Consider the following 26,826-nt stretch of genomic DNA (forward strand, 5'->3'; position numbering starts at 1 on the left):
AGGTAGTGTGTGTTTCTAACAATGAGGTTATTATTTAAAGGTACATGCTTCTTTAGATGTATCTGCAGGAAGTGAGGTCTCTGTTTGGGATTTTCGGTTTGGATGTAACGCCTTTCACGTCTCCTGACAATGCCTTGCATTGACAGCTTCGTAACACAAATCCATCAGGGACCAGCACTCTGCTTAATGCTACCACTATTCAGAGAGGACAACAAGACTCTGCCATCATGAGTCAAGACATTTATTAGGCACCAAATATGACTAAAAAAGTTGGATGATCACGTCACAGCTGGGTTTATAGTATGCTATAAGAATACTAGGATTCACTGAAAAGTTGATATAAAATATTGATTACATCAGAACACATCCTGGGATATGAAAGGTAACATTATATAACCCTAATCATCCCCAGATGGAGAGTGGGAAGATCACTGTAGTAAGTAGGAAGAGAGATAGTAGCAGAGAACTCCACAATTGAAGCACTAGCTTAACAAAGATCCAGGCAGTCTAACCATAAAATGGATAAAAAAGTACCGTACATATTGTATAGTAGCTACAATGAGAATAAACCTATGCACATAAGCTGTATTTACTTGCTCTAGTGTAAAACAGAGGGATGTGTGGCATGCTGCAATAGTCAAGACCACAGCTTTACAACCCATGTAAGCCTTGATCATAAACCAAGGTCTAAGAAGTGAGCATAACAGCTACAACAGAAATGATATTATAGAATATGTTTGATAGTAAAGTTAAAATTCAGTTGAATATAGACAGAGCTCTGCCCATCAGTGACTGCATTGGATTATTTTCCATGTTTTCATAGTGAAATAAAGTTGGCTTCCAATCCATCATACAATAATTAAGGTTAATCATTACTGTGATTCAGGGACTGTATACATACATTTCCAATTTCTTTAAAAAATAAATAAAAAAAATAAACAAACTACAGAGTGTTGATCTCTGGCCACTGTCCTCATGTATCCTTTATTATGAATCTTAATGCATTTAAATAATTAAAGAGGATAAAAGCGAAACTGTCAAGCTTCAGACCCACAAAGGACTTTAAACCAGTGCTTCTGAATATATTCATTTTCTTGATATATTGCAAAATAAAGACACGCAAGGGGCACTACAGCCAGCTGAGCTATTGATTGCTCACACCAACTGTTTAGATATCTGAAGACAAATATAAAACCAAAATAAGATCATAAAAGGGTTTCAAAATGTTAGGATGAACCACAATGTTATTCCTCAAACACACACTGTTAGTTTCAGAATGAATTCATTTGGAATCATTGTAGTTTATTTATAATGTAAGCAAAGATGAAGAACGCAATTATTTCAGTTATAAATTTTACAGCATTTCAAATTCCAAAGATGTCTATTCACAAACGAGGTGCTAAAAGTCCCTGGTCTTGTAGTATAGTTTGTGTCTTCAGTTTCATGGAAGATTCTGAATGTATAAGTATAAACCTCAGATAAGAGAAAGAGATAGGAGCTACAGGAGCAGAACATCGCTGAAGCAATGGGTACACTACCATACACTTGGGACACTTCTACGTGTATACACTGAGAAGAGTGCTACTTTTGGCTCCACATTTGTGGGTAGACATCATTTGAATTTGCTGTGTGATTACATTTATTGCAGTCTTTATCTGTGCTTGCTATATATATAAATTTCACTATATGGTGGGTGTCAGTGGAACAAATCGGTGGCATTGCAGCAATTTTTATACAAAGATGGACTTATAAATGGACAAGCAGAAAATACGTACCTAATCAATGGTTGATGGTGAGAAGTTGTCTAAAATGGTGCTACAACTGATTTTGAGTTTTGGAATGTTTAAACAAGTATCCCCCTTTTCACAGATGCACATAAAAAGATATTCAAGTGTTTAATCACTCTGAACATTTGTAAGTTTTTTTTTTAGTTGGGAGCCTCTAAAAGTTATGTAGAAGGGACATGCTTAAATGCCAATATAATAGACTTGGATGCTGACTTGAGGAAAATCTCAATAGACAGGGACTGTAATGTGTTTCTCTCAAAATATAATCAAGAATAATAATAATTTCAATTTATTTTTTTCCATAAACAATAGGCTTACTGCTTTAACCTAGAAATTATTTTAAATCACTAATGCCACAGCTTCTTCACAAATAAAAATAGTGGCCTGAGGTTTATAGCGACAGCCGGCATCAACAATGCAGGAGCCTGGTAAACAGAGTTAATTATTTACAAATATGACTGAATCTCCTATTTACCAGAGACCCTGGCCAAGAATTCAATGGCTAGAGTTAGCTAATGAAGGTTTGACAATCATTGCTGGCACATAATGTTCTGTTTTTAATGAGAGCTGGGATTGATATGTTTTAGACACTTTAATAAGCTTTCCATAAAATCGAATAAAAGTTTATATTTCTGGCAGATGAACGAAGGCTGACATTTTATAAATTTTAAGGAACACAGATGCAGCTCAAACCAATGTTTATATCACATTATAGGTGATGATACATTAAAATAATAACAGTTAAAGTTAACTGACGGCCCTGAAGACAGCAGCGGCCGTAATGGACCACTGTGTAAAGGGAATGGCATAGTATTTCGCTATTATTTATGTGTTAATGATGAATAAAGAGACTGACTCTTCTGGTTTAAAGAACTAAACGAAGATAAACGTAATATTCTCCCTCAGGTCATTTAGCAAAGCAGGTCCAATACACTTTGCTAGTTTGCTGATATGCTCTTGCAATTCTCAGAGCCCATTTTGATTGAAACTAAATTGAAGTTTATTCAATCCAGTGGGTACTAAAAATTACTTAAACAAAGCAAGCATTAAAACTGAAGTTAATCTCTTATCTCGGAGGGTTCAGCTCATATATCTAAAGTACGTCATTTATAGAAAGTAAATGGGGTAATTTGTTTCGTTTGGTTCTTTTTTTAAAAGGGCAGTTCAAGCTGAATTGCAAATTGTTTTTCAAAGAATTTTGACGATGATAAATCAAGACATAATATTATATCCCATGTAATTACAAATCCGGATACCTATGGCTTTATAATAACATTTAAAATGTGAGATATCGTGGCCAATAAACGCCAGCTGCTGTTCTTCTGAGGGGTTAAGTAGCCTCTGGATAGGTCAAGGGTGATGCGAACGTGCGTGCGTCATCGACGTTCACGCACATTTTGAAATTACATGACGCAGGATAGCCAATGAAATAAAGGATATGGCTATTTAAACCCTGTGTTACCATTTTCCATTGCCCTGCTGTGGTTTCCACTTAGTTTGGTTATCCGAGAGCAGGTTCTGTTATTTGCTATCTGATCTTGGCTTGTTCCTGACTATCGGTAATTTTGGTATCCTTGACCCTTTGGCTTCTTGTTTATGCTTCTTTCTGCATTCCTGACCTCAGCTAATTACCGACTATTCTATCGATGTTAAATCCGGTCATACGGTAAGGCCCGGTAATACGTTTATCTATTTTAGATTATTGTTCGTGTTAGACTTGGTTCTGAGTGTTTGGTCACAGCTTAATCCTGACATTTGGGTTGTCTATTTCAGATCTCCCAACAGCCTGCATTGGATGGTACAGCCCCTCTTTAGTTCCTTGGTGTCTTGCATTTGGGGATGCCAGGGAACTGTCCCTGAGCAGCACAGCGAGAGTGCATCACTAGTGCTTTCTTCTTGGTCCTGAAGACTGGATGTCGTCCAGGAGTGGCATGCTTACCCTTTTCTGGGCAGACTCGCTCATTATGGGCGTTGCTAGTGAAGCAGAAGGGAGGTGAGGGTGTCTGTGCAGGGGAGGGAGAGTGGGGTCTCAGCAGGGAGGAAGGGGGTCTGTGAAGAGGGAGAGAGGGAACCTGAGCAAGGAGTAATGGAACCTGAGCAGGGACAGAGAGGGGACCTGAGCAGGGACAGAGAGGGGACCTGAGCAGGGACAGAGAGGAGACCTGAGCAGGGACAGAGAGGAGACCTGAGCAGGGGCAGTGAGGGGACCTGATCAGAGGGAGTGAGGGGACCTGATCAGAGGGAGTGAGGGGACCTGAGCAGGTAGGGAGGGGACCTGAGCAGGGAAGGAGCAGGTCTGTGAACGGGGAGAGAGGGGCCTGAGAAGGGAGGAATGGTGTGAAGAGGGAGAGGTGGGATCTGAGCAGGGAGTCTGTGAAAGCAAAGTGCAGGGATCTGAGCAGTGAGGAGGGTATTTGTGAAGGGGGAGTGCAGGGATCTGAGCCTGAAGGGAGGGGATCTGAGAAGGGGGAGAGCAGGGAGGTACGGGGCCTGTGAAGGGTGAGAGAGGGGATCTGAGCAGGGAGGGATGGGGTCTGTGAGGATGCAGGCAGGGAGATGTGAGGGTGCAGGTAGGGGACTGTGTGGGTGCAGGCAGGGATATGTGAGGGTGCAGGTAGGGGGCTGTCAGGGTGCAGGGAGAGGGGGCTGTCAGGGTGCAGGCTGAGGGCTGTGCAGGAAATAACATACCTAATGACTCTGTCAGCACCCTGCAGGACAGGAGGAGAGCACAGGAAGTTACCTCACTTCCCATCCTCCTGCCCCGCCTCTCCCCCTCTCTCTCTGCACCGCACGGGGGAGACCTGGCAAGCAGAGCAAGATCACTGCCAGGTCTCACTCAGAAGGTGGGAGGAGGGTCAGTATGGGAGGGAGCAGGGATATTGCCACCCCCCAAAAAGTGTCGCCCGGGGCAGACCACCCCCCTGCACTGCCCCTTGCTATGCCACTGGCCCCATCAGGTCCTTACTCACCAATCCCAATTCCCCTGCCCAAACTGTTGGGAGGTAAGATATTTTTCTAAATTATGCAAACAAATGGGCAAGGTATGGATGTGTAAACTCAATTTACAAGTTCAGTAAAGTTAATCGAAGTCAAAACGGTGGAGGGCGGCACTAATGTTGAAATGCCGAGTATATATATTTTTTTTTTTATTTTTTTTTTATTTTTATTTAAAGTCTCACTAAAACCTAGTATACAGGCTCATAATTTAAGCTTTACAAAAAATTAAATGTTTTCAAAATGTAAAATTAATTTTCATTCATCATTTTTTTATTCTTTTACTAAATCTACCCTATCAACAAAATCTAAGCAGGGTTCAGAATGACTGATATTCTGTAAATTGTACAATAATTTATTTCAATACATATTTTTTGAGAAGTAATATATTCTGTCAGGGCTTAGCCTTTCCTCAAAAACTGCAGGTGGCCAGATTTGCATTTGAAAAATATTGACAAATGAGGAAATTTAAAGGGGAAAGAAAATTACTCTTGTTTTTTTTCTTATCATTTTAAGTACCTCATGCATTACCTTTTTCACTATTAATATTCTGGAACAGACATCGGTCAAATGGTCTTGCATGGCAGCCAAAAACTCTCCAGCTAATCTTTCACTTTCCTCTATAATGTAATTATAATTGTGACCATTAAACTACCTGCCAGTAGTTTTTTTTCTCTTGTTGTATGCCTAAGGCAGTAAAGCTTTTTTTTTTTTTTTTTTAATGAGTACATGTCTGATTACTTTTATATGAGCATATACTTTTACACAAACAAGGAGATGTTGTATAGCTAACATATGACTTTTCTTTGGAAGTAAAAGAAGTGAAATAAAAATTAAAGTAGATTAAACATTATATTTGCACATAATACCATGTTAGTGGGTCATAGCGCACGTATGGATATATTTAATAATAATTACAAATCTCTTATTCTCACTCTACTCTCTGCATTGCCTTTTATCCAGCCTTAAAGGGAACCAATATGTCTAAAAAGAGCAATAGTTATTTGGGGGCTATAGGTTCCCTTATTTTGAAATAAACACTGTCCAACCTCTTTGCTCAGCAAATTTTAAGTAAAATTAAGATTACTTGCCTTGTTTCCAGCACCGAGACTCCTCCATTTAATCCTCAAGCTATTTGACCCTGCTATGTAAACATTTCAGTTTCTACAAAACGGCAATATTTTACATTGCAGGGTTAAAATCACATGACTTCTTCATCTCAATGATGTGGTCTGGGTGAATGTAGTGGTCCTTTAAGGCTATTCTACCACTGGTGGGGTCTACCTGGCCAGTATTGCCTTACAAGTATTGATACAGCAAAAATAATTTGCACAGTTCTTTGTTTAGAATGTATACAGTAAGAAAAATCGAATTTTAATTAAAGGACAACTTTCATCAAATTTTCAGTTAGTTAGCAGTGATAGTTAATTATGGTTAATTATTTTTAAAATTACTTATATATATTTTTTGACAAAATGTAATTTTCTTTTACTTGGCTGTATTACCATGTGAGGTTAGATACACAGTTATCTGCCTAACAGTGATTGATCTGTGTGCTCTGTGAGAACCACCAGCAGTAACATTTTGATGACAATTGTCCTTTAAAAACAGCAAATTAAAATTGTACTTCAGTCTGCTTGCATCTAACTAAAAATACAATATTGTGGGCCATTAATATGGGGAAAGGATCACTCCATCCAGAAAGTGACCCCTCACTTCATTTTTCATTATCCCTGTGGAAGACTCAGAAAGGAGTAGACATGTTTTTATTCTATTCTCTGTTCGTACTTGTACCGTATATACTCGTGTATAAGTCGATCTCATGTATAAGTCGAGTGCAGTTTTGTGACCAACAATTGTGAAATATGCTATGCCTCGTGGATAAGTCGAGGATAAAACTTGGGGCTATGAAATTCTGTGATTTTTATAATTATATACACACACACACACTCATACAAACACACACTCTGCATTATATACGCACACACACTCATACAAACACACACACACTCTGCATTATATAAACACTGTGTTTGTGTGAATGCAGAGTGTGTGTTTGTATGAGTGTGTGTGTATATAATGCAGAGTGTGTGTGTGGGGAGGGCATTTTTATTATTTTTAATTTTTTTATTTAAATATTCTAATTTGTTATTTTAATATTATAATTATTTTTAATTTTAATATTTTTTTATTAATTTTTTTTTTTTATTATTCACATTTTTTTTTTTTTTTGTCCCTGGTGGTCCAGTGGTGTGTACTGTGCAGGAGGGGGGCTGGCAGGAAGCGTTTACTTATCTTTCCTGCAGCTCCTGTCAGCTCCCTTCTCCTGCGTTCTGGTCAGCTCCCCTGTAAGTCTCGCGGTCTGCGTGCCGCGTTGCCACGGTAACCCGTGGCAATGCTCTGACGCCGCGGCTCTTGCGAGATTTACAAGGGAGCTGACCAGAACGCAGGAGAAGGGAGCTGCAAGAAAGGTAAGTAAACGCTTCCTGCCAGCCCCCAACAGGACCGGCCGGGCTTGTAATGAGCCCGGCGGTCCTGGTCTGTATTATGGCAATGTAAGTTGCCATAATACAGACATTGACTCAAGTATAAGTCGAGTGGGGGTTTTTCAGCACAAAAAATGTGCGGAAAAACTAGACTTATACTCGAGTATATATGGTACTTCAAGACTTCTCTAGGGCTGTGCCGTTCCTATGAACTTCCTTCTCTGCTCCGTTAGAAAGTGTTCGTTTTGCACTTACCATGCTGTTCATTTTGGAAGATGTTGAAATTGTTCTCTGTTTTCGTAGGCTGTTCACTTCCTCTCGGTTTCCCTCTTTTGGTTTGTACATCATTCTGCTACTTCCTGCCGTGCCTTCGGAGGATGACCTCAAACGTCTCTCAGAATACCGTCCATCACGAAATGGACTGAAACTGCTTGCATAGTTAACTGAGAAAAGGCAGAAATGTATATGATGAAATAATTACCATGGCCAAAGCATCTATCCATTTTATTGATGTACTGTGCACTGAATGTGCAGTGAGTGCTGCTGTAAATGATCCCCATCACTCTAGGACCCCGAATGCTATTGAAAACAAAATCAATAAAAAAAAAATGGCAAGAGGCAATTTCTGGCTAAGGCTCAAGAATGGGAATTAGAATGAGTTGCAAAGAATCTCTTGTGAATTCTGATGTCTGATTATCACAATTAAAGAATTTATGGCATTTTTAAATACTATATAACTTCCATTTCTTTTCAGGTGTGTATTAAAATAAACCTAAAATCGTGTTTAGTTGTCTTTTAACATGTCAATAATTATTAAATGATAGATTGCAATTTTTACGTTTATTGAAAAAATGTAAATTAAATAACTATTTGGATTATGCTACATCAAGCATGTCAAACTTGCGGCCCACAATTAATATTTTTGCGGCCCGCGAGCTTGACATGCCTACTAAAGCAGAGTAGGCACCTGCTCTACCCACATTGCAGGTGCCTACTCTGCTCATTTACCTGGCTGGGGGAAATGTCTCTGGTGGCAGCTAGGGAGCTCAGTCTTCTTGTTCCTCACTGCTCCCTCGCATGTGCCGTATGTAGTGAAGCCGGGCGCCAGAATATGACATCATATTCCAGCACCCGGCATTAATAAACTGCAGGAGCAGTGAGGAGCAAGAAGACTGAGCTCCCAAGAGAAGATCAGGGTGAGGTCCCACACCAGCTCCCAAAGGCAGGGAGCAATGAATACAATGATGTGTGTGCAAGAATGTTGAAGTGTGTGTGACTGTCAGTGTATGTGTGTCTGTCAGTGTGTGTGTGTGTGACTGTCAGTGTGTGTGACTGTCAGTGTTTGTGTGACTGTCAGTGTTTGTGTTTCTGTCAGTGTGTGTGACTATCAGTGTGTGTGTGTGACTCTCAGTGTTTGTGATTGGCAGTGTGTGTGTGTGTGTGTGTGTGTGACTGTCAGTGTGTGTGTCTGTCAGTGTGTGTGTATGACTGTCAGTGTGTGTGTGTATAACTGCCAGTGTGTGTGTGTGTGTCTGTCACGGTGTGTATGTGTGTGTGTTTGTGTGTGTGTGACTATCACTGTCTGTGTGTGACTATCACTGTCTGTGTGTGACTGTCACTGTGTGTGTGACGGTCAGTGTGTGTGTGACGGTCAGTGTGTGTGTGACGGTCAGTGTGTGTGTGTGTGTGTGTAACTGTCAGTGTGTGTGTGTGTGTGTATGTCAGAGAGTGTGTGTGTGTGTCTGTCAGTGTTGCGATGGCCGCTGCTGGACAATGGAGAATCTGGCAGGGCACGCAACGCCACATTCTGACGTAACGTCAATGCGCTCAACCTTCACAGGTTTTCAAGGAGTTGCAGGAGGATCAGTTTGGCACAGAATGGGGAAGGCGCCATTGGGGGTATACCAGATGCTGGACTTTGGAGTCGCATATGGCAGCGGCAATGTTAGTGGAGTCTGCTTGTTGGCTAATATTGTCTTTTGTTTTGTTTTTTAAACAAGGGCTGGGGTTTACTAGAGGGGGGTGCTTGTATTTAGTATAGAGGAGGTGCTGGGATTTAGTACAGGGGGGGACTTTGAATTAATGCAGAGGGAGGGCTGTGAATTAGTACGGGGGGGTATTTAGTACAGAGAGGGGACTGGGGTTTAGTAGAGGGGGATGCTGTTTTTTTTATACTGTCCTTTTTAAAACAAACCTACGTTTCTATGAAAATTTTATGTTTTTTTTTTTTTTTGCAGCCCACATAAACTTAAACCTTGTTTATGTGGCCCGTGCTAGTCTTTGAGTTTGACATACTTGTACTACATCAATACGTGCACATTAAAAATTATTTTCAGTCAGCATACTGTGCCAGCATACTGACACTATAGTGTGAGGATCACTATAGTGTTCCTTTAATAGAATGTGTATATTCAATGCATTTTCAATTAAAACTGACCATACTAACACAGAGAAAATTAAAAGTACATTATTGAAACATTATATTAGACATTTGTGATATCACAATACAGAAGAGTACAGTTAATTTGCAGAGCTGCATTGTATATAATATTTAAAGGAAAACCATAGTGCTAGGAGAACAACGTTGTTTTCCTAGAGCTATAGCTCCCTATAGTGCCCCTCTACTCACCCCTACGCCCCCCTCCCCCCTGGCGCTCAAGGATTTATAAAAACCTTTATCTGATTCCAACAGCTATGTCCGATCGTATTAGGACTTCGCCCATAGGAAAGCATTGTATAATGCTTTCCTATTGGGTTTTGGGTGTCGCTGGATGTCAATCCAGCGTCAGGCAAACAAAAGTCACCTAACCACCCGGAAGTCCCTCTAGTAGCTGTCTGGTAGACAGCTACTAGAGATGGATTTAACCCTGCAAAGTAATTATTACAGTTTATCAAAAACTTAAATAATTACAATTGCAGGGTTAAGGGGCCTGGGACACTGCACCCAAACCCCTTCAATGAGCTGAAGTGGTCTGGGTGCCTATAGTGTCCCTTTAAATATTTAGCCATTCCATGTAGTGATCTTTTTTTGGACAAACTATTCCCATGATTCAGACATAACAAAGGATGAAAACATACTGTACTGTGTAATGGTAGGCAATATTCAGGCTGTATGAACATCTTTACATTGCCACAGGGTATAAATCATTAGTGAAAACATGAATGTAATCACCTAATTAATATACATGATTTTGCCTAACTTGAAAGAAATATGATACCATTCAAAGATAATCGTTTAGGAAGGAGAGTCTGTTCTATTCATATTTTATTATCTCAGTGTATTCTCTATTTACATAAAGAATTTACCACTTACTACTAGGAAATGTATGTTTTCTGTAATTTGCTTTACTTCTAATGTGTTTCAATTAAGCTAAAACTAAATTAATACATCATTAAAAAAGATGTTGTAAAATAAAAGCCATACCTCTGGCAAGCCCATGTTGCATTAAAGATGTGTGAGGCTCAGGAGAGCAGATGCCTTTTGATTCTGATATAGAACGATGAGTTTTCGGCCTTTCATTTGTTACCTCATAATGATCTAAGGCTGGTTTATATTTCTTTGGAAAGCTCTCAGTTGAGAGCGAGTGTGCTCCATTTTGAAACACTTCTGTGTCTCCATGTTGTACTGTTGAACCAGTTTGAGTTCTCTGAATATCCTTTGTAGAAAGTTCAGAAATTGGTAATAATACTTTTGATTGACAAGTATTGGAGCATATTAGTGAAGTGCTTGAACCGGTTCTCTCAACAAGTGTATCGGCTTGGTGTTTTGTAAGGGGCATAAAATCACACTGAGAGGTATTTTCCACAAATGCAGTTTCCATATTTGCTTGGGTATCTCCCAATACTGGACTAGATGAAGTCTGTGAGGTAGAGACAGTGTGGCAAAAATGCTGTTTATGAGGCTGTTTTCCACTGTTTGGCAAAGAGTCTGCTTCGGAAGCAGAGTCATCCATAAATACAAATTCTGATGGAGTCTGGGGGGCAGTGGTGTGATCTGTGGAAATAAGTGGAGATTCTAACGATGCTTCTGTGTATTCAAGTATCTCAGAAGCAATTGGTAACACTGGCTTGACAATAGAAGACTCGATATTTGAACATGGTATCTGCAAGTCCTGGGAACATATTGAATTCAACCTAACTGATGGAGATTGGCATTGAGATGCAGGTTTAGAAAACCTGTAATGAGTAGAAAAAGATCTAGGAAGCAGTTTTCTTGTGGAATGTTTAACAGAGTTCCTACTGTATTCTTCAGTAAATCCTGAGTCATCTCTTTCGCTTTTTCCCAAACAGTTTGTAAATACATTCTTATTAGTTGACTGGACCTTACGTTTTTCAAAATCCTCTGTATACGACCTTGTAATTTTCTTTTTGCAAGAGCTAGGAAGTCCAGTAGAGCTTCTGTCTTTGGTTTTAGTTTTTTCTTCCAAATCTAGTTTCTGTGAGCTGCTGTGGGTTGTTGTCTGAGCACCATTGGAAATATTATTTGTTTGGCAAGTGGAGTCACGTTTGTGGTCATTCTCTTTTTTATGGTGGAAACTCAAAGACGGAGTGCGAAATATACTTCTGCGTTTTCCTGTACTACCTGAGCTGGAATTGGTACTAGATGGGGAGGAACTGTGCAATCCACTTGTATTATTGGATGATGGTGAAGAAGGTAAAGAGTCTTGTCTTTTTCCAATGCTGCGTCGAAAAATAGGCAACCTGGAAACTAGTGTTGAACGTCGTGATCCTAAGTCCCCCATCAGAGCAAGAGTATGTATCCACCTATGGAAAAATATTTTAAAAAAAATAAGTCTCAAATGACATATTTCCTAAAAACTTTGTCTTAAGCAGCTATTCAAAACCAGCAGAAGTAACTATTGATTTGCAGTGGGCTTCTATACCTCTGTTGTGCCTTGGAAATTTCAAGAGCTTCCCTTAGTAATATAAACAGTGTGAGGCAGTTTACTAAACATATGGACCCTGTGGTACTGAATGTGACAGGTATTTTTTTTAACTATTTCTCAGAGGAAAAAAAGCATTCTGAAATAAGGTGGTGGTGGTGGTGGTGGCGGTGGTGGTGGTGGCGGTGCTGGTGGTGGTGCTGGTGGTGATCCCCTCGTTTAATCACCTCATAATAAATTAATAAGATTGAATAAATTGTGCTGCTGCTCCTCCTTCAAATGTCTTTAATTGAAGCAGTTTTGCCCTACCTGGCTGAGTCTTGCGGTGCCTGTTACCTCCACCAACACAGCAAGGAGAAGCTGATAGGGTACCATTTTTTCCCCCACACTAAATGACGGTCAATGACACTACAGACTAGATGTGGGGGAAAGCATTGTTTTTCTTTAGTTGGAAGGAGTGAGTGGGTGGTTATTTGCCCACTGACTTGTTCCTTTTATTTTTGGATAGAATATCCTATTTTAAACTTAAATTGACTCCTGTTCCCCTTTTTTCATTAATACAAGATAGCGAAAGGAAAAAGATTACAATCAATCATTCTAAAACTAAGTTCTCGCACATCCTATTCTTTTATTCCAGATAAATAATAATCTAATTTTAGAATTGGCATTGCAAAAAAGCTTGATTTTGCATAGCCATCCGGTCAGACAACATTGTAGCCTTTTTTTACATACAGCTAATTTATAGGGATTGACCCCCTAAGGACTGAGCAAAATGTACATGTTTTTATCAAAATAAAACGTAAAACAAAACTTGGAATTTGCGCTATAGGTCTGTTCAACCATAATTCACCTCTTTCATATTAAGTGCACCCACACTTATTATATATCATTTTATTCAGGAGAAATAGGGCTTTCATTTAACATCAAATATTTAGCTATGAAACATAATTTAATATGAAAAAATATTGAAAAATGGGAGAAATGTTGTTCTTTTTTTTAGTTCTGCATGACATTTTAACTGTGAATGTCAGAATACGGTTTGCTTTTTATGGTGTTTTGGGAAGTTACAGGGTCAAATATAGCATGTTACTTTTTTTTATTTTTCCACATTGAAATTCGCCAGGTTGGTTACATTGCCTTTGAGACCGTATTGTAGCCCAGGCATGAGAATTACCCCCATGATGGCATATCATTTGCAATAGTAGACAACTCACAGTATTGCAAATGGGGTATGCCCAGTCTTTTTTAGTAGCCACTGTGTCACAAACACTGGCCAAAGTTAGCATTAATATTTGTTTGTGTGTGAAAAATGCAAAAAACTGATTTGAATGCCAATTTTGGCCAGTGTTTGTGACTAAGTGGCTACCAAAAAAAACTGGACATACCCCATTTGCAATACCTTGAGTTGTCTACTTTTGCAAAATGTATGCCATCATGGGTGTAATTCTTATACCTGGGTAACCATACGGTCTCAAAAGGCAACGTACTTAATCTGACGAATTTCAATGTGAATAAACTGAAAAATGTAACATGCTATATTTGACCCTGTAACTCGCGATCACATGGCCCAGGAGGGCCGGATCGGCAGCAGGGGGACTCCCTGGCATGCCAGGTAAGTCCCCCTATCACGATCACTGGCGTGGGATTACTGGTGAGCAGGTAAGTCCCCTGGATGGCGTAGACGTGCAATGCCGCCCGACGGCATTTAGAGCCGAGTCCCCAAGGACAGCATAGCATGCCCGCCGTCCTTAAGGGGTTAAGCACTGTTTTTGTGGCTGTTTTGGTACCAAAATTCAGCCAAGCCATGCAGTGGCATTAACACAATTCTGCAATCCCCCCAAAATATATATATTTTCTGCCAAAGTGGATCAGAAGAACTACATTTTTTTTGAACCAGCACAAGTCTAGAATCTACAGTTAAATCATATATTGGTAAAACAAAAGTATTTAAAATGTGCTATAGCAATCTTTAGCAATCTCTAAAAACACTAATGTGATACTAACAGTGAAGGGAGAGAGCTCATTTACTTTTAGCTCATTCCTCACTGTAGGAATTATATGTGATACACCCAGTGAGACCTCATTTACTGTGTGGGGAGTAGGCATTTTTATATATTTTTGCAAAGTAAAATTGTTGATACAAGATTTTGGGAGTGAAAGGGTTCATTGTGATGCAGTAAATAAAAAAATGTAATCTTAAACAGTAGGGTAGACTTACTGTGATAAATAGTTTAAATAGAAAGGCTCATAATATTGTAGAAGATAAATGTAAGCACAAATGAATATGACACATAGAGTAGTATAGAATTTTAATTAATAATCTTTTCACCTCATTAATTGTGCAGATATGAATATGTACTGTCATAGTTATAAAAAAGAAGTAAAATGCTCTAAAAATAATTTATACAGTGTACTTTGTAAAACATTTTCTCAAGTCTTTATTTAGAGCAATGCTTGTTCTCATTTTTCTTTACATTCTCCTTAAAAATTATCTCTAATGTGTATTTACTTTGTCATATTTTGTCAATTTTAGCTTGGCTAGCACCCATCTATCTATTAATACACCCTATTGGCAAGGCTTCAAAGTTAATGGCATGTTTGTATATCGCAGCTATTTTACCCATGTGTGTTCACTTGTTTATCATTTGGCTGTGTCATTTTCTACATTCACCTTCAACTTTGTTGCTATAAAACATTTAACAACATTGTTCACCTTTCTAGCACAGCATTGGAACTGACATTACAATGAAATATGATTACAGGCTGGTCTGACAGAGGCTAAAATGACAGAATTACTCCTTTGAGTAACTTCCTAATACTACTGCCTTTCAGACATGAAGATGTTAACAAACTTTAAATCCTTGTTTTTTTTTTTGCTTTATCTCTTTAGAAACCTAGATAATAAAGCAAACTGTGATAAGAAGGACACTTCATGCATTTGCTTTTATTATTATTATTATTATTATTATTATTAATATTATTACATTTATATAGCGCCAACAAATTCCATAGCGCTGTACAATGGGAGGACTGACAAACATGTCATTGTAACCAGACAAGTTTGACGCACAGAAACAGAGGGGTTGAGGGCCCCACTCAATGAGCTTAAATGCCATAGAGAGTGGGGTTAAGTGACACAAAAGGTAAGTGAAGTATTAGTGAAGTAGATTGGTAGAATAGTATTCAATGAAGACTTAGTGTGGGGTTTTGGAGCAATTAACAGTGTCACGAGCGTGGGCTATAGGCCCAGCCGAGACAGTGGGGAGAGCGTGGAAGTGACAGGGTTAATGACACCAGACCCCTGGTTACCTGTTGCTAGTCCCAGCAACCACTCAATTAACCCCTGCAATCCCTTCTACACTAACCCCCTAGTACACACTTTACTGCCACCACCAAGACTTTTAAACCCGGGCGTCTTAGGTTACCCCACACACAGGAGAATTCTAGAATCACAGTTCTACTTTTACTAATCAAACACTTATAATTAACCCTTTTTGGTAACGTTTTTACCTGAGCTCTCTGGAGAGTAAAGCTTGTAGAAAACAGAGACCCAAGCTGATTAATTAAACATTTAATCTGACAAAAAAGATTCACAGTGCTGAGTACAAAATACAGAAATAAATGACATACAGATAACAAATTGCAAAACAGTACATAAAATAAAATAGGAGAAAACACAAGAAATTCCTTACATATATTTACCCTATATAGAATTCTTGTGGGAGTCTTAGATGGTATTGATCTCCTAGAAGTTACTGACAAAAAGAAAAATGAATACTGACTCTGGATAGTCCAGCACCCTCATTATATATCTAAAACTAGTTATTTCTCAGTGGGCAGACCCCTGGGGGAATCAGAGGGGGTTGGTCTGGCAGTCTATTGCCCACTCTATGAAATTCCTTGTGTCCAGCTCTGGTGATGGCTATCTAGACGTTTTATGGTCTAGGCCTGGTGCAAGATCAAAGACCACAATAAATGCCATCCCAAGGTTTCCAAAAAAACAACTCTAAACATATATAAACACACATCAAACAAGAACTCATGCTTTTGGCATGACAAACAGTTTAATTGATATGCTTTTGTGAAAAAGTGAGTTGTTAAAGGACCACTATAGTGCCAGGAAAACATACTCGCCGGGCTGGATGGAGAGGAAGGGGTTAAACTTAGCTCTTTCTCCAGCGCCGGGCAGGGAGCTCTCCTCCTCCTCTCCTCCTCTTCGGCTGAATGTGCATGCGCGGCAAGAGCCACACGCGCATTCAGCCAGTCTCATAGGAAAGCATTTACAATGCTTTCCTATGGACGCTGGCGTCTTCTCACTGTGATTTTCACAGTAAGAAGCACGCAAGCCCTCTAGCGGCTGTCAGTGAGACAGCCACTGAAGGCTGGATTAACCCAAATATAAACATAGCAGTTTCTCTGAAACTGTTATGTTTATAGAAGAAAGGGTTAACCCTAGATGGACCAGTCACCCAGACCACTTCATTAAGCTGAAGTGGTCTGGGTGCCTATAGTGGTCCTTTATTGATTTTTATGAGTCCTGATTCAAAATGTGTTGTGCTAAGGCCACTACAAGGTTGTATCTCTTTGCTATATTATTAAAGTGATTCAAAATGTCCTATTGCCTAATGCAATGGAGCACCAATTATATACTGAGGGCAGGATTAGTCAGAATTTAACTGACTGGACAACTGAGACATCAAAAAAAGACTGAATTATGCATATCCTTAGCCTCAGCCTGTGCAATAACCCCTGCGCAATCCCGCAAATAAAAAGGCTCTCCCTGGAAGAGCACAACAGGAAATACTCTAGGCAGCTTGTAGAACGCACAACCAGGCTTCTTGGGCTCATAGTCATGTACAACATGGGATGTATGTCTGGTATGATTATCTCAATGTAAGTTATCTCCCTGGATGTACCTTGTTTCTTTTCCTTCTTCCCTTCTGTACCCCTTATTTCTTTATGCTACAAAATGAATAAAACTTCAATATTTTTTTTTTTAAAAAGCCATTAAATCAACATTTTCAGACAAGACTGGGGCTGGAGTAAACATATGAAAAATGATTACGAAAACATACAGACAGACACACATACAGAGACAACATAAAAGAGATGTATACTGTAGTCTAACATTTGGTCCAAATAAAGGTATTCAAAGCAACATATCTGTCATACATATTCCACAAGTTAGTTTGTATTAACTGCTCCTGTTAGATTGAAAATCTTACTTTTATTTGGAACATATGAAAGAAGAAATCACTTGACAGGAAATGTAAACGTTGGAGGTAAAAAATAAATAACTAGTAAAAACGAATACAAACTAAGCCAAGGGTAGTGGTCAATTAAATCTGGTGTTTCCTATTACCAAGCTTAAAGGGACAGTATAGTAACCACAACAACTACAGCTTAATGTACTTGTTCAGGTGAGTATAAGCATTGCTTTCAAGCATTTTCATGCAAACACTGCCTTTTCAGAGAAAAGTCAGTGTTTACATTGCCCATAGGGACACCTCCAAGTGGCCACTCCTCAGATGGTTACTGGAGATTCTTCCTAGGGCATTGCTGCACAGTAGGCAGCACTGCCATTACGGCGTCTCCACAATCTGCATGGCGACGCTGAATTTTCCTCATAGAGATGCATTGATTCAATGCATCTCTATGAAGAAGTGCTGATTGGCCAAAACAGTGTTTGGCCCCACCTCCTTGCTGATTTTAGCCAATCCAATGCTTTCCCTATAAGATTGGCTAAAAACCTGCAATTCTGATGTCATCAAGGAGGCGGGTCGGGGTGGGACCCTCGCGGCGCTGTTAATAAGGTGAGTTTTAATTATTTTTAAGAGGGCTGAGGGGGGTCAAGCACACATGTTTTTGTTCCAGACCCTATAGTGTTCCATGAAATCACTTCTGCTCCATCGTGAATTATGCTGTTGATTAAGACAAATTTTAAAAATGAGAGAAATTTAATTATTTTTATATTTCAGGGTTCTTTTTTGTTTTCCTCTTTTATTGTCTTCACATTCTCAATAAATTCTAAAAATAAGATTCTAACCAACACATTTGTTTATTTCATTATTTGTTACATTTATTCAAATCAGATGAAAGGAAAAAGATAAGAAAATGAATTTGCAGATGATATATCTGTAGAACATACAATCAGAGGGAAAACAAAACACAAAGTAACAGTAATTTATCCAATTATCTGTTTAGCTGAAGTAGAACATCCCTATACTTCATATGTTCTTGTGTTCATTAAGAGAAAGTGTGTCTTTGAAGAGACTATGATTTACTAAGACTAAGAATCAAACAAACAGGATGCTCTACATCAAAGAATAAGTATAAAGAAGAAAATTGGGAATGGAACAAAAGATAGCTGTTTTTTACATAAGAAAAATATAACTCACATTGGGTGTGTATATATATCCGTAAATGCAGATGTGTGTTATCCTTTGATCAAAATTATATTATTGCCTTACAGTAGAGACAAACATTTGATCAACAATGGGCTATCTTAAAGGGACAATCCAAGGGCCACCCATCACAGTTTATTGTAAATTGGTATGATGCAAAAAAGGATATAGGTGAAGTCCATCTGTAAGTGGTCACATTGTTTTCACAATGTTTACAAAAAATCCCTCAACTAAATACATCATTCATTCTGTATATTGTTCTATTTCAAATACTCCTATAGCTTCACAGATAGCTTACTAAAGCCTAACCTCTCTGCCTGGGATGAAGTAATAAATTAGTTTTACTTTCTCAATGTTCATCCAAAATGCAAGAGTAAAGCACAATTCAGTCATGATGAATTGCACATTACCTTTTTGATTATAAACAGCATATCAAGGGTTTGACAACTGACCTGGGGTCTGCAAGGCACTGGTCTCAGCTTCCAGGAGCACAAAACGTCCCTCAGCTTAGCCCTGCAGAGTTTTCATCCAAAGAGCTAAGCCCTGTACTGCCCGACCTAGCTCAGTGCTGGAGAAGGACTTCAAGCAGGCCCGGAGTGGCCATCGGTCAAACAGGACAAATGCCTGGTGGTCCACGATGGCCATGGGCCGAGGCCGGCAGGAGAGATCAAAAGATCATCCATACAGCACACTTTAACAGTTCAGTTTCACTTTTATTCTCTGGTATCCCACTAGTGAGGACACCAGAGACAAATCACTAGCAAATGCAGCACATGTTTACATTTAAAAAAACAGGACATTTACACTAACATAAACATGCCCCCTTTCTGGCTCCGCCCATCATAATGAACTGCTCTGCCTTGTCCGAGCTGAATTTTCATCCCAGTCCGGCCCTAACTTCAAGTATTTTGACAAACCATTTCAAACAATTGAAATATTTACTCAGGGAGGGCGTCATGAATCTCGTGGCACCATAACCACTGCAACATGCAACAGTGGTTATATTGCTTGGAATGTATATGAAAAAAAAAAAAGTTCATTAGTGACTGTAAAGACAACTAACATTTTACCTGAACAATACAAAATAATACAAGGATAACAGTCAGAAAATGTCATTATCAGAAAAAAAGAAATGATTAATTTAGTTTATACTTTGAAACAACTGAAAGACCACTATTTCATCAATCTTTCTTATTCTTTCCTCGATCATTGTTTATTTCATCTCAAGGCTACAGGCATTGATTATATAGTCTAGAGATTACACAAAAAAAGTAAGATTTTCAGACTAAAAAAAACTCCAAAAGAAAATACAAATATTGATGTTTTCAAGAACAAAAACAGGAGACAAGAAAAGTCATAAAGGGTAAAGAAGAAAAGAAGATCGAAAAGTGCATATGATTAATTATTACATCTGACAATCCTCCCTTAAAGCAGTATTCTCCTTTGTAAGAGGCTTTTTTCAGTATACACCATCATTATTTATTTCAATAGAGATCTGTCAGTGACAAAACAAAAACAAACAAAACAACCAGACAAAGAGGGTTCTACACATCAATTGAATGAAAATTGTTTTAGTTTTGAAACAGAGAATTAGTACTTTTTCTGAGCTCAAGACAGGCAGCCCTGATGTCAAGAAAACACCCTAAATGTCAAGCACGGAAAGTGATATTGATTCTCCATCAATTCTATTGTTAATATTTATTTTCTATAATTGCAATTCTACAATTATTATGAAAAAGAAAAAGCATAGAGAAAAGCATTGCACTAGCACTCAACATAATTAGTAAAGACTTAGTAAAGACTGTAGTCAAGAATAAGAAGCACATTTGGAAAACCAACAGACAATTCAGTTCTAATGTAGACTCCAAAAGCTACTGGCTTATGGGTCAACTTTAGGTCTCCTAATGCAGAAAAAAACGTATAATGCTTGAAACGACAACACTTCAGAGATCTAACTTTCAAAAACCCAGATACAGTTACAGAGAGAGATTGACTATCCCAACAGACCAATATACATCTCTACTCCGTCTGTAAAATCCTTTGTAAACTGCCATAGGGAAACCAAATATAATTTAAAGTTGGTATCAAGGCAGGCAGGATGTACGTGCAGCAACGTATCACTAAACTGTTTGGATAAAAAATGGTTTGACAGAAGAATCCACCAAATAATCTTTTGTTGTAGTTAGATACATGAACTTGAATGAAAATTGGTAACGTGCCAGGTATGTTGAGGAGCTTCATGACACTATTCTTTGGTATAACGCAGTGAGCAAATTATAATGTCTGTTTAGGAGAACTTAGGAAAGAATATCAATAATATGCTTTGGTCTATGCCAAAAAATACCTAGATTCCTTTAAAGTTTAAAGGAACACTTAAAAAAAACACATAAAGCACTTTAGCTTGCTATGCGAAGAGTGTATTTAAAAAGGAAAGTGCAGCTTCGATAGAACTCAATCAATCTTGTTTCACCTGCAGCCAAACATGTTACTTCCCAATAGTTTAGCTCACAGGTTCCCAAACCAGTCCTCATGGCCCGCCAACAATCCAAGATTTATGAATGTCCCTTTTTTATTTCAGTGGAGATACTGACAGTACCTGGACTGTTGCTGGGTCCTGAGGACTGATTTGGCAGCCACTGATTTAACTCAAGCCAAACTCAAAAAGCAGGCAATTGTGCCTTGCAAAGACTTTCAATTAAATGTAATGCAAGTCATTCAGAACTCTGTGATTGGGCCGCCCGCCATTGGACATCGGTGCTGAAGAGGAAGGGGACAGCTTGGATTATGTGCAGATACTAGACGTGCAGCTTCTACAAGCTGAGACTTCATGTACCCCCAAAGAAAATCTGAAAAACAATTTGTGTGCATCTGTTTTGAGGGTATAGCTACTAGTATGTTCTTTTGTGTTCATTTAACACATATTTATAGTACGCACTAGTGTTGCTTTATAGTTTATCTGATGTTTCACTTGAATTGTTATGTGTGTCTTGGAGCCAAAATGGTCTTTGGAGCCTCTTTGTCAATGTGAGTTAAAGTATGGGAAATATTTCAAACACCAAGAGGCACTTGCATTTGCTATATGTAAATGTATCAAGGAGAAATACAAATAGTTGACTATACTATAAAGACATTGAGACGTTTTCTTTTCTTAACATAATGAAGCCCTTTTTTAGCACATAGTTTTGCATAATAATCACTGTGAAATATTGCAGGTAGCCAGCCAGCCTGCCTGCCAGCAGATTTACAAAGTACTAATTTAAAAACAACCACTAGATGTCAGTAAAATCAGTCTTTTTTTATCTGGAAGCACAGTGCTAAAAATACATTCATGTCCCTAAGAAAGGCAAAGGGTTGTAGATAATTAAGCAGCGGTTCTGAAATTTCACTGAGGGGTCCCTGTGTGATATGTTTCATAATAACTTGCATATATTTAAACAAAACTGCAAGCATTTCATTTCTAATTCCTTTCAACATATGTCAATGATTCAGGGCAATAAATGTTGCTGTTTAAGAAGAGTTGTCACAAGTTTGAGGAAGCTCTTTTTTTCATTCACTCTTGTAAAAAACATAATTGAAGTATTAATTATAGTAAGGAATGCAGCGGAGGTAAGCAAAAACCCACTTTCCCCTTAATGCCGTGCGTGTGCATACATGCCTGGGATTTCTCCAGTGATATTGTGTGCCAGCTGTTTCTTATTGTAAATCAAGCTGTGTGTAGACAGCCTCGTAATTGATGTAAATCATAATAAAGGAGCAATACTGAAAAAAGTGCTCAGTTCATGGCCACAAAATATCATATGTGATAATACTTCCTTAAAGAGACACTGCGATTACCAAAACCACTACAGCCTAATGTAGTTTTTCTTGTTTCTACAGCCTGTCCCTGAAGCCTTTTTGAAGCAAACACCTATAGTGGCAGTCATTAAGATGGCCACTAGAGGTGCTTGCTATTATTATTATTTATATAGCGCCATCAGATTCCGTAGCGCTGTACAATGGGTGGACTAACAGACATGTAATTGTAACCAGACAACTCGATGTACAGGAACAGAGAGGTGAAGGGCCCTGCTCATTGAGCTTACATGCTAGAGGGAGTGGGGTATAGTGACACAAAGGATAAAAGTAGGGGTACGAAGTAAGTTGTTAGAAAAATATACACTGAGGGCTTAGTAGGTAATTTTTGACAGTTGCAGTAGAAGAGTCATGGGGGGTGGGGGATAAAAACCTGCTAACAGTTTAATTGATATGCTTTCTTGCTTCATTGATTTTTTGAATGAGTGGAGACTGGGTGAATTTCTTATGGAGGAGGGAAGGGAGTTCCACAGAAGAGGTGCAGCCCTGGAAAAGTCTTGGAGGAGAGGTGGGAGTACAAACAGAGGATATGCGTAGGTCTTTGGCAGAGCGTAGGGGCCTCGATGGGACATACTTGTGTATTAGGGAGGATAGGTAGCTTGGTATCTCAGTGCTGCATTGGAGACGCTGAACACTTCCCATAGAGATGCATTGCTGGTCTATGAGGAAATTCTGACTGGCGCAGTGCAGAGTGTTGCAGCGCATGCGCAATAGCCTCCCGATGCTTTCCTATGGGAGCTAAACATTTATCTTTGACAATAAAGTGTTCCTTTAAGCCAAGTTTACAACTGGTTACACTAGTAAGATTTGAATTAGATTTATTCAAAAAAATGAGATAAGCCAGTTTCAAAGTAAACAACCTTCAGATGTTAGAGTTGTATGAAATCTATATTTCTCTAAAAGTTTTTATATAGTGATCAAGTCACGATAACATGTTTTTATAATTCTATCCATTTTAATAACATACAAAATGTAAACTGCTAAATATGGGTTTTCTATGCTATTTGAGTGTTCAGTACAGATATAGCTTATGCATATTTTGAGTCAATAAACTTGTTACATACTTTTATTTTCCAACTCACAGTCCCAATAACATAAATGACATTAATAAAAAGAAATACAATATTCAATTCCAACTACCGGGAGAACAGCAACAATTACCTGAGCATTTTATTATGGAATATGGTTTAATTAAACCCAAGTGTCTGCCTATAAAACACTGAGCTGCACCAACTGACCTGCATTTTACTGGAAAGCTGGGATTGAACGTTAGTCATGGATAGCAGTCCAGCTATACACTAAACCAGATGTGGCTGCTGAGATATAACAATGGTAGAGACATAGACTATATCTACAACTTTTGATTCTGCCCCCTGACTTGTTAGGCTCTGCCAATTTAACCCCATGTACTCAGTGCCTGATCCTGTAAGATGTCAACATCATAAACCTAAATATACACATATTAGGGAAACAATGATAAGGCAATACAAGTACCCAAACCACTAAAAAACAAAGAGCAGCAAACCTACTAAATAGTGTGCCCTCTAGAAACACCAAAATAATAATATAATAAAATAGATACGTAGGGATGCAGAACAAGAGATAAACACTTCTAAGGTGCAGATATAAAAATATATACAACCTTATAATAACAAAGTTGGCGATATCTATATAAAAATAAATAAATCGCACATAGTGTAATACAGAATAAAAAATATCAAGACACGCAGGATGACTATATAGAACTCACAAGATAACAGTGAATGTCAAGCCCATCATCCTCAGTCAGAAGCGATCTTCAGATAGTCGTAATGAGCAGACAATTCTATATGACATAGGCAAATAGGATCCTAGGAGATTCTACTACATATAAAACCTTACCCAAAGATCCTACACAAGCATTTTCACAAGATCTTAAAAATCTTTTATCAGCTGGGATGGAAAAAGAAATAATCACAAAGGAAGAATGTGATTATTTGTTCAATATAGAGTGCAAAACAGCAATATTCTATTTCCTTCCAAAAATTCATAAGGATCAGATTAATCCCCCGGGTCGTCCAATCATCAGCGGGATTGATTCTTTATCTTCTAGGTTATCCGAATATGTTGATTTTTTTCTCCAGCCATATGTACTAATGGTTCCATCATACATTAAGGATACTAGACACATATTACATGATCTTCAAAAAAATTAAGTGGAAATCCACTTATATTATGGCTACAGTAGACGTATCCTCTTTGTATACTAGTATCCCTCATTGTAGGGGGTTAAGAGCCATAAAAGAGATTTTAGTTTGCAAACAGTTATTGAATATACACCAGATAGATTTTTGGATTGACTGTATTCATTTTGTACTAACCAAGAATTATTTTTGGTTCAATTCTACTTTCTTTTTGCAACTATGTGGCGTCGCCATGGGGACAAGATTCACCCCGAGCTTTGCCAATCTTTACGTGTCCCATTGGGAGTCCAGGGCTATCACGATGGATGAGGCGGCCGGGGGCGGTCTTGTCCTATGGCGACGCTACAAAGACGATGTCCTAATTATATGGGAAGGTCAGACAGACGGACTGATATCCTTTATAGATAACATCAATAATAATGATTACATTTTACATCAGTCATACATCCTAAACTTATGGACTTTCTGGATCTTACCCTTTATGTTGAAGGAGAACAATTAAAGAGCAAAACCTTCTTTAAAAGCACAGACTGTAACACAGCAATCAATAAATCTAGTTTACATTACGGTCCGTGGCTTACGAATGTCCCTAAGGGCCAGATGATGCGTCTAAGACGTAACTGTACAGATTTATCAACATTTGAGGAACAAAATCAGATTATTAAAAAGAGATACCAGGAAAAAGGTTATGATTTGAACAAAATGAATCAGGATGAGGAACAAATAAAAAGTCTAGAAAGACAATCTCTATTGAGAAATCAAGGTGTTTTACAAAAAAATAAAATTAATAATAGATTTGAATATGCTTTCATTACCAGGTTTAATTCCCAGGCCAAAAAAATGAAAACAATTCTGAAAAGACATTGGCATATACTAAGGAAAGATGATATATTAGGAAAAGTGATCCCAGAAAAGCCAATGGTGATATATAAAAAGGCGGAAAATCTAAAAAATCAGTTAGCACCTAGTTTACTACGTACAAAAAAAAGTTGATACCCATCTATTTGATTTAAAAGGCTTCTACAGTTGTGGGAAATGTTCCACCTGTAAATTTCAAAAAAGAACCACGCATGATTTTATTGGCACCTACACCAACAAACAATATGAGATAAAAAAGTTTATCCAATGTTCCACTACATTTGCTATTTATCTTTTACAATGTGGTTGTGGTGCACAATACGTGGGACGAACAACACGTAAACTACATACTAGATTGGCGGAACATTTTTATAATATCCGCACCAACAAAACGGAACACAGTGTTCCTAAACACTGTAATACTTGTCCGTCTTTTTCATGGGATAATTTTTTGGCTATCGGGATAGATAGAGCCGAAAAAAATTGGAGAGGAGGTAATAGATCTATATTATTGAACAAAAAAGAAGCACTATGGATTTATAACTTGGGCACCCTTAAACAGGGCCTAAATATGGATATAGATCTCACAGGACTAATTTGACTCTTCCTGATAGACAGATCTGCAGTCTTTTTTTCCTTCCTTTTTTTCCTTTTCCTCCTCTTTCTTGCCGTTTTTTTCTTATCTATGATATATTTTTTCTTATTATTTATCTGTTTTTATTTTTATTATATTATGTGCATTCTTGATTTTTAATTTCTGTTTTTTAAGTTTTCAAAAATATCTTTGGAGCAAGAATTTTATATTCATATCTATTTCCATTTTCACTGGAGTGTAAATATATATATTTTTATACATTGGTTTTATATCTATATCTGATTGTTTGTTTTCTAACAGCATTATGATATGTATTTACATATTATAGATGTAAAAAGGTGTCCCATGATTACTGGATATATATATATATATTTTCTGTTTTACAGTCATTTTTACGTTTTTTATTTATCAGAAGTAGTCATATATCTTTTCACTATGGGACATCTTATTGTAACTATGTAGTGGGCTTTTCTATGTTCCGGGTTTTTCGCTTGTGCGTTCCAATATGGAACGCATGGAAGGGTTTCATCGCTAAACCGGAACCGGAAGTGACGCCGGACGTATGTAGTACGTTCCAAGCCGAAACGCACACGACGGAGGAATTACACAAGTGAAACACATTCCGGCTTTCTGGCGGTACATTTAAATGGCGACCCATGGAACAGAAAATCATAATCCCTGAGGAAGTCACTTAGACGAAACACGTCGGATTACACCACTTGGGGGACTTACTTTGTATGCTGTCGATACCACCTTGGAGTGGATTACATGCTTTTTTATTTGG

General features: G+C 38.3%; 1 protein-coding gene across 1 annotated transcript in view; it reads right to left on the reverse strand.

The window, feature by feature from the left end:
* Nucleotides 1-26,826, reverse strand: part of CCSER1 (coiled-coil serine rich protein 1) — a 964,914-nt gene that overhangs the window by 784,201 nt on the left and 153,887 nt on the right. Inside the window, exons 2-3 of the mRNA XM_063458635.1 lie at nucleotides 10,692-12,031; nucleotides 7,523-7,710 (exon numbers count right to left, since the gene is read on the reverse strand). Of these exons, the coding sequence (XP_063314705.1) occupies nucleotides 7,523-7,710; nucleotides 10,692-12,009 (1,506 nt within the window). The 5' untranslated portion in view covers nucleotides 12,010-12,031. The remainder of the gene's footprint in view (nucleotides 1-7,522; nucleotides 7,711-10,691; nucleotides 12,032-26,826) is intronic.

The sequence above is a fragment of the Pelobates fuscus genome, chromosome 6 (assembly GCF_036172605.1).
Source record: "Pelobates fuscus isolate aPelFus1 chromosome 6, aPelFus1.pri, whole genome shotgun sequence".
NCBI classification, from domain to species: domain Eukaryota; kingdom Metazoa; phylum Chordata; class Amphibia; order Anura; family Pelobatidae; genus Pelobates; species Pelobates fuscus.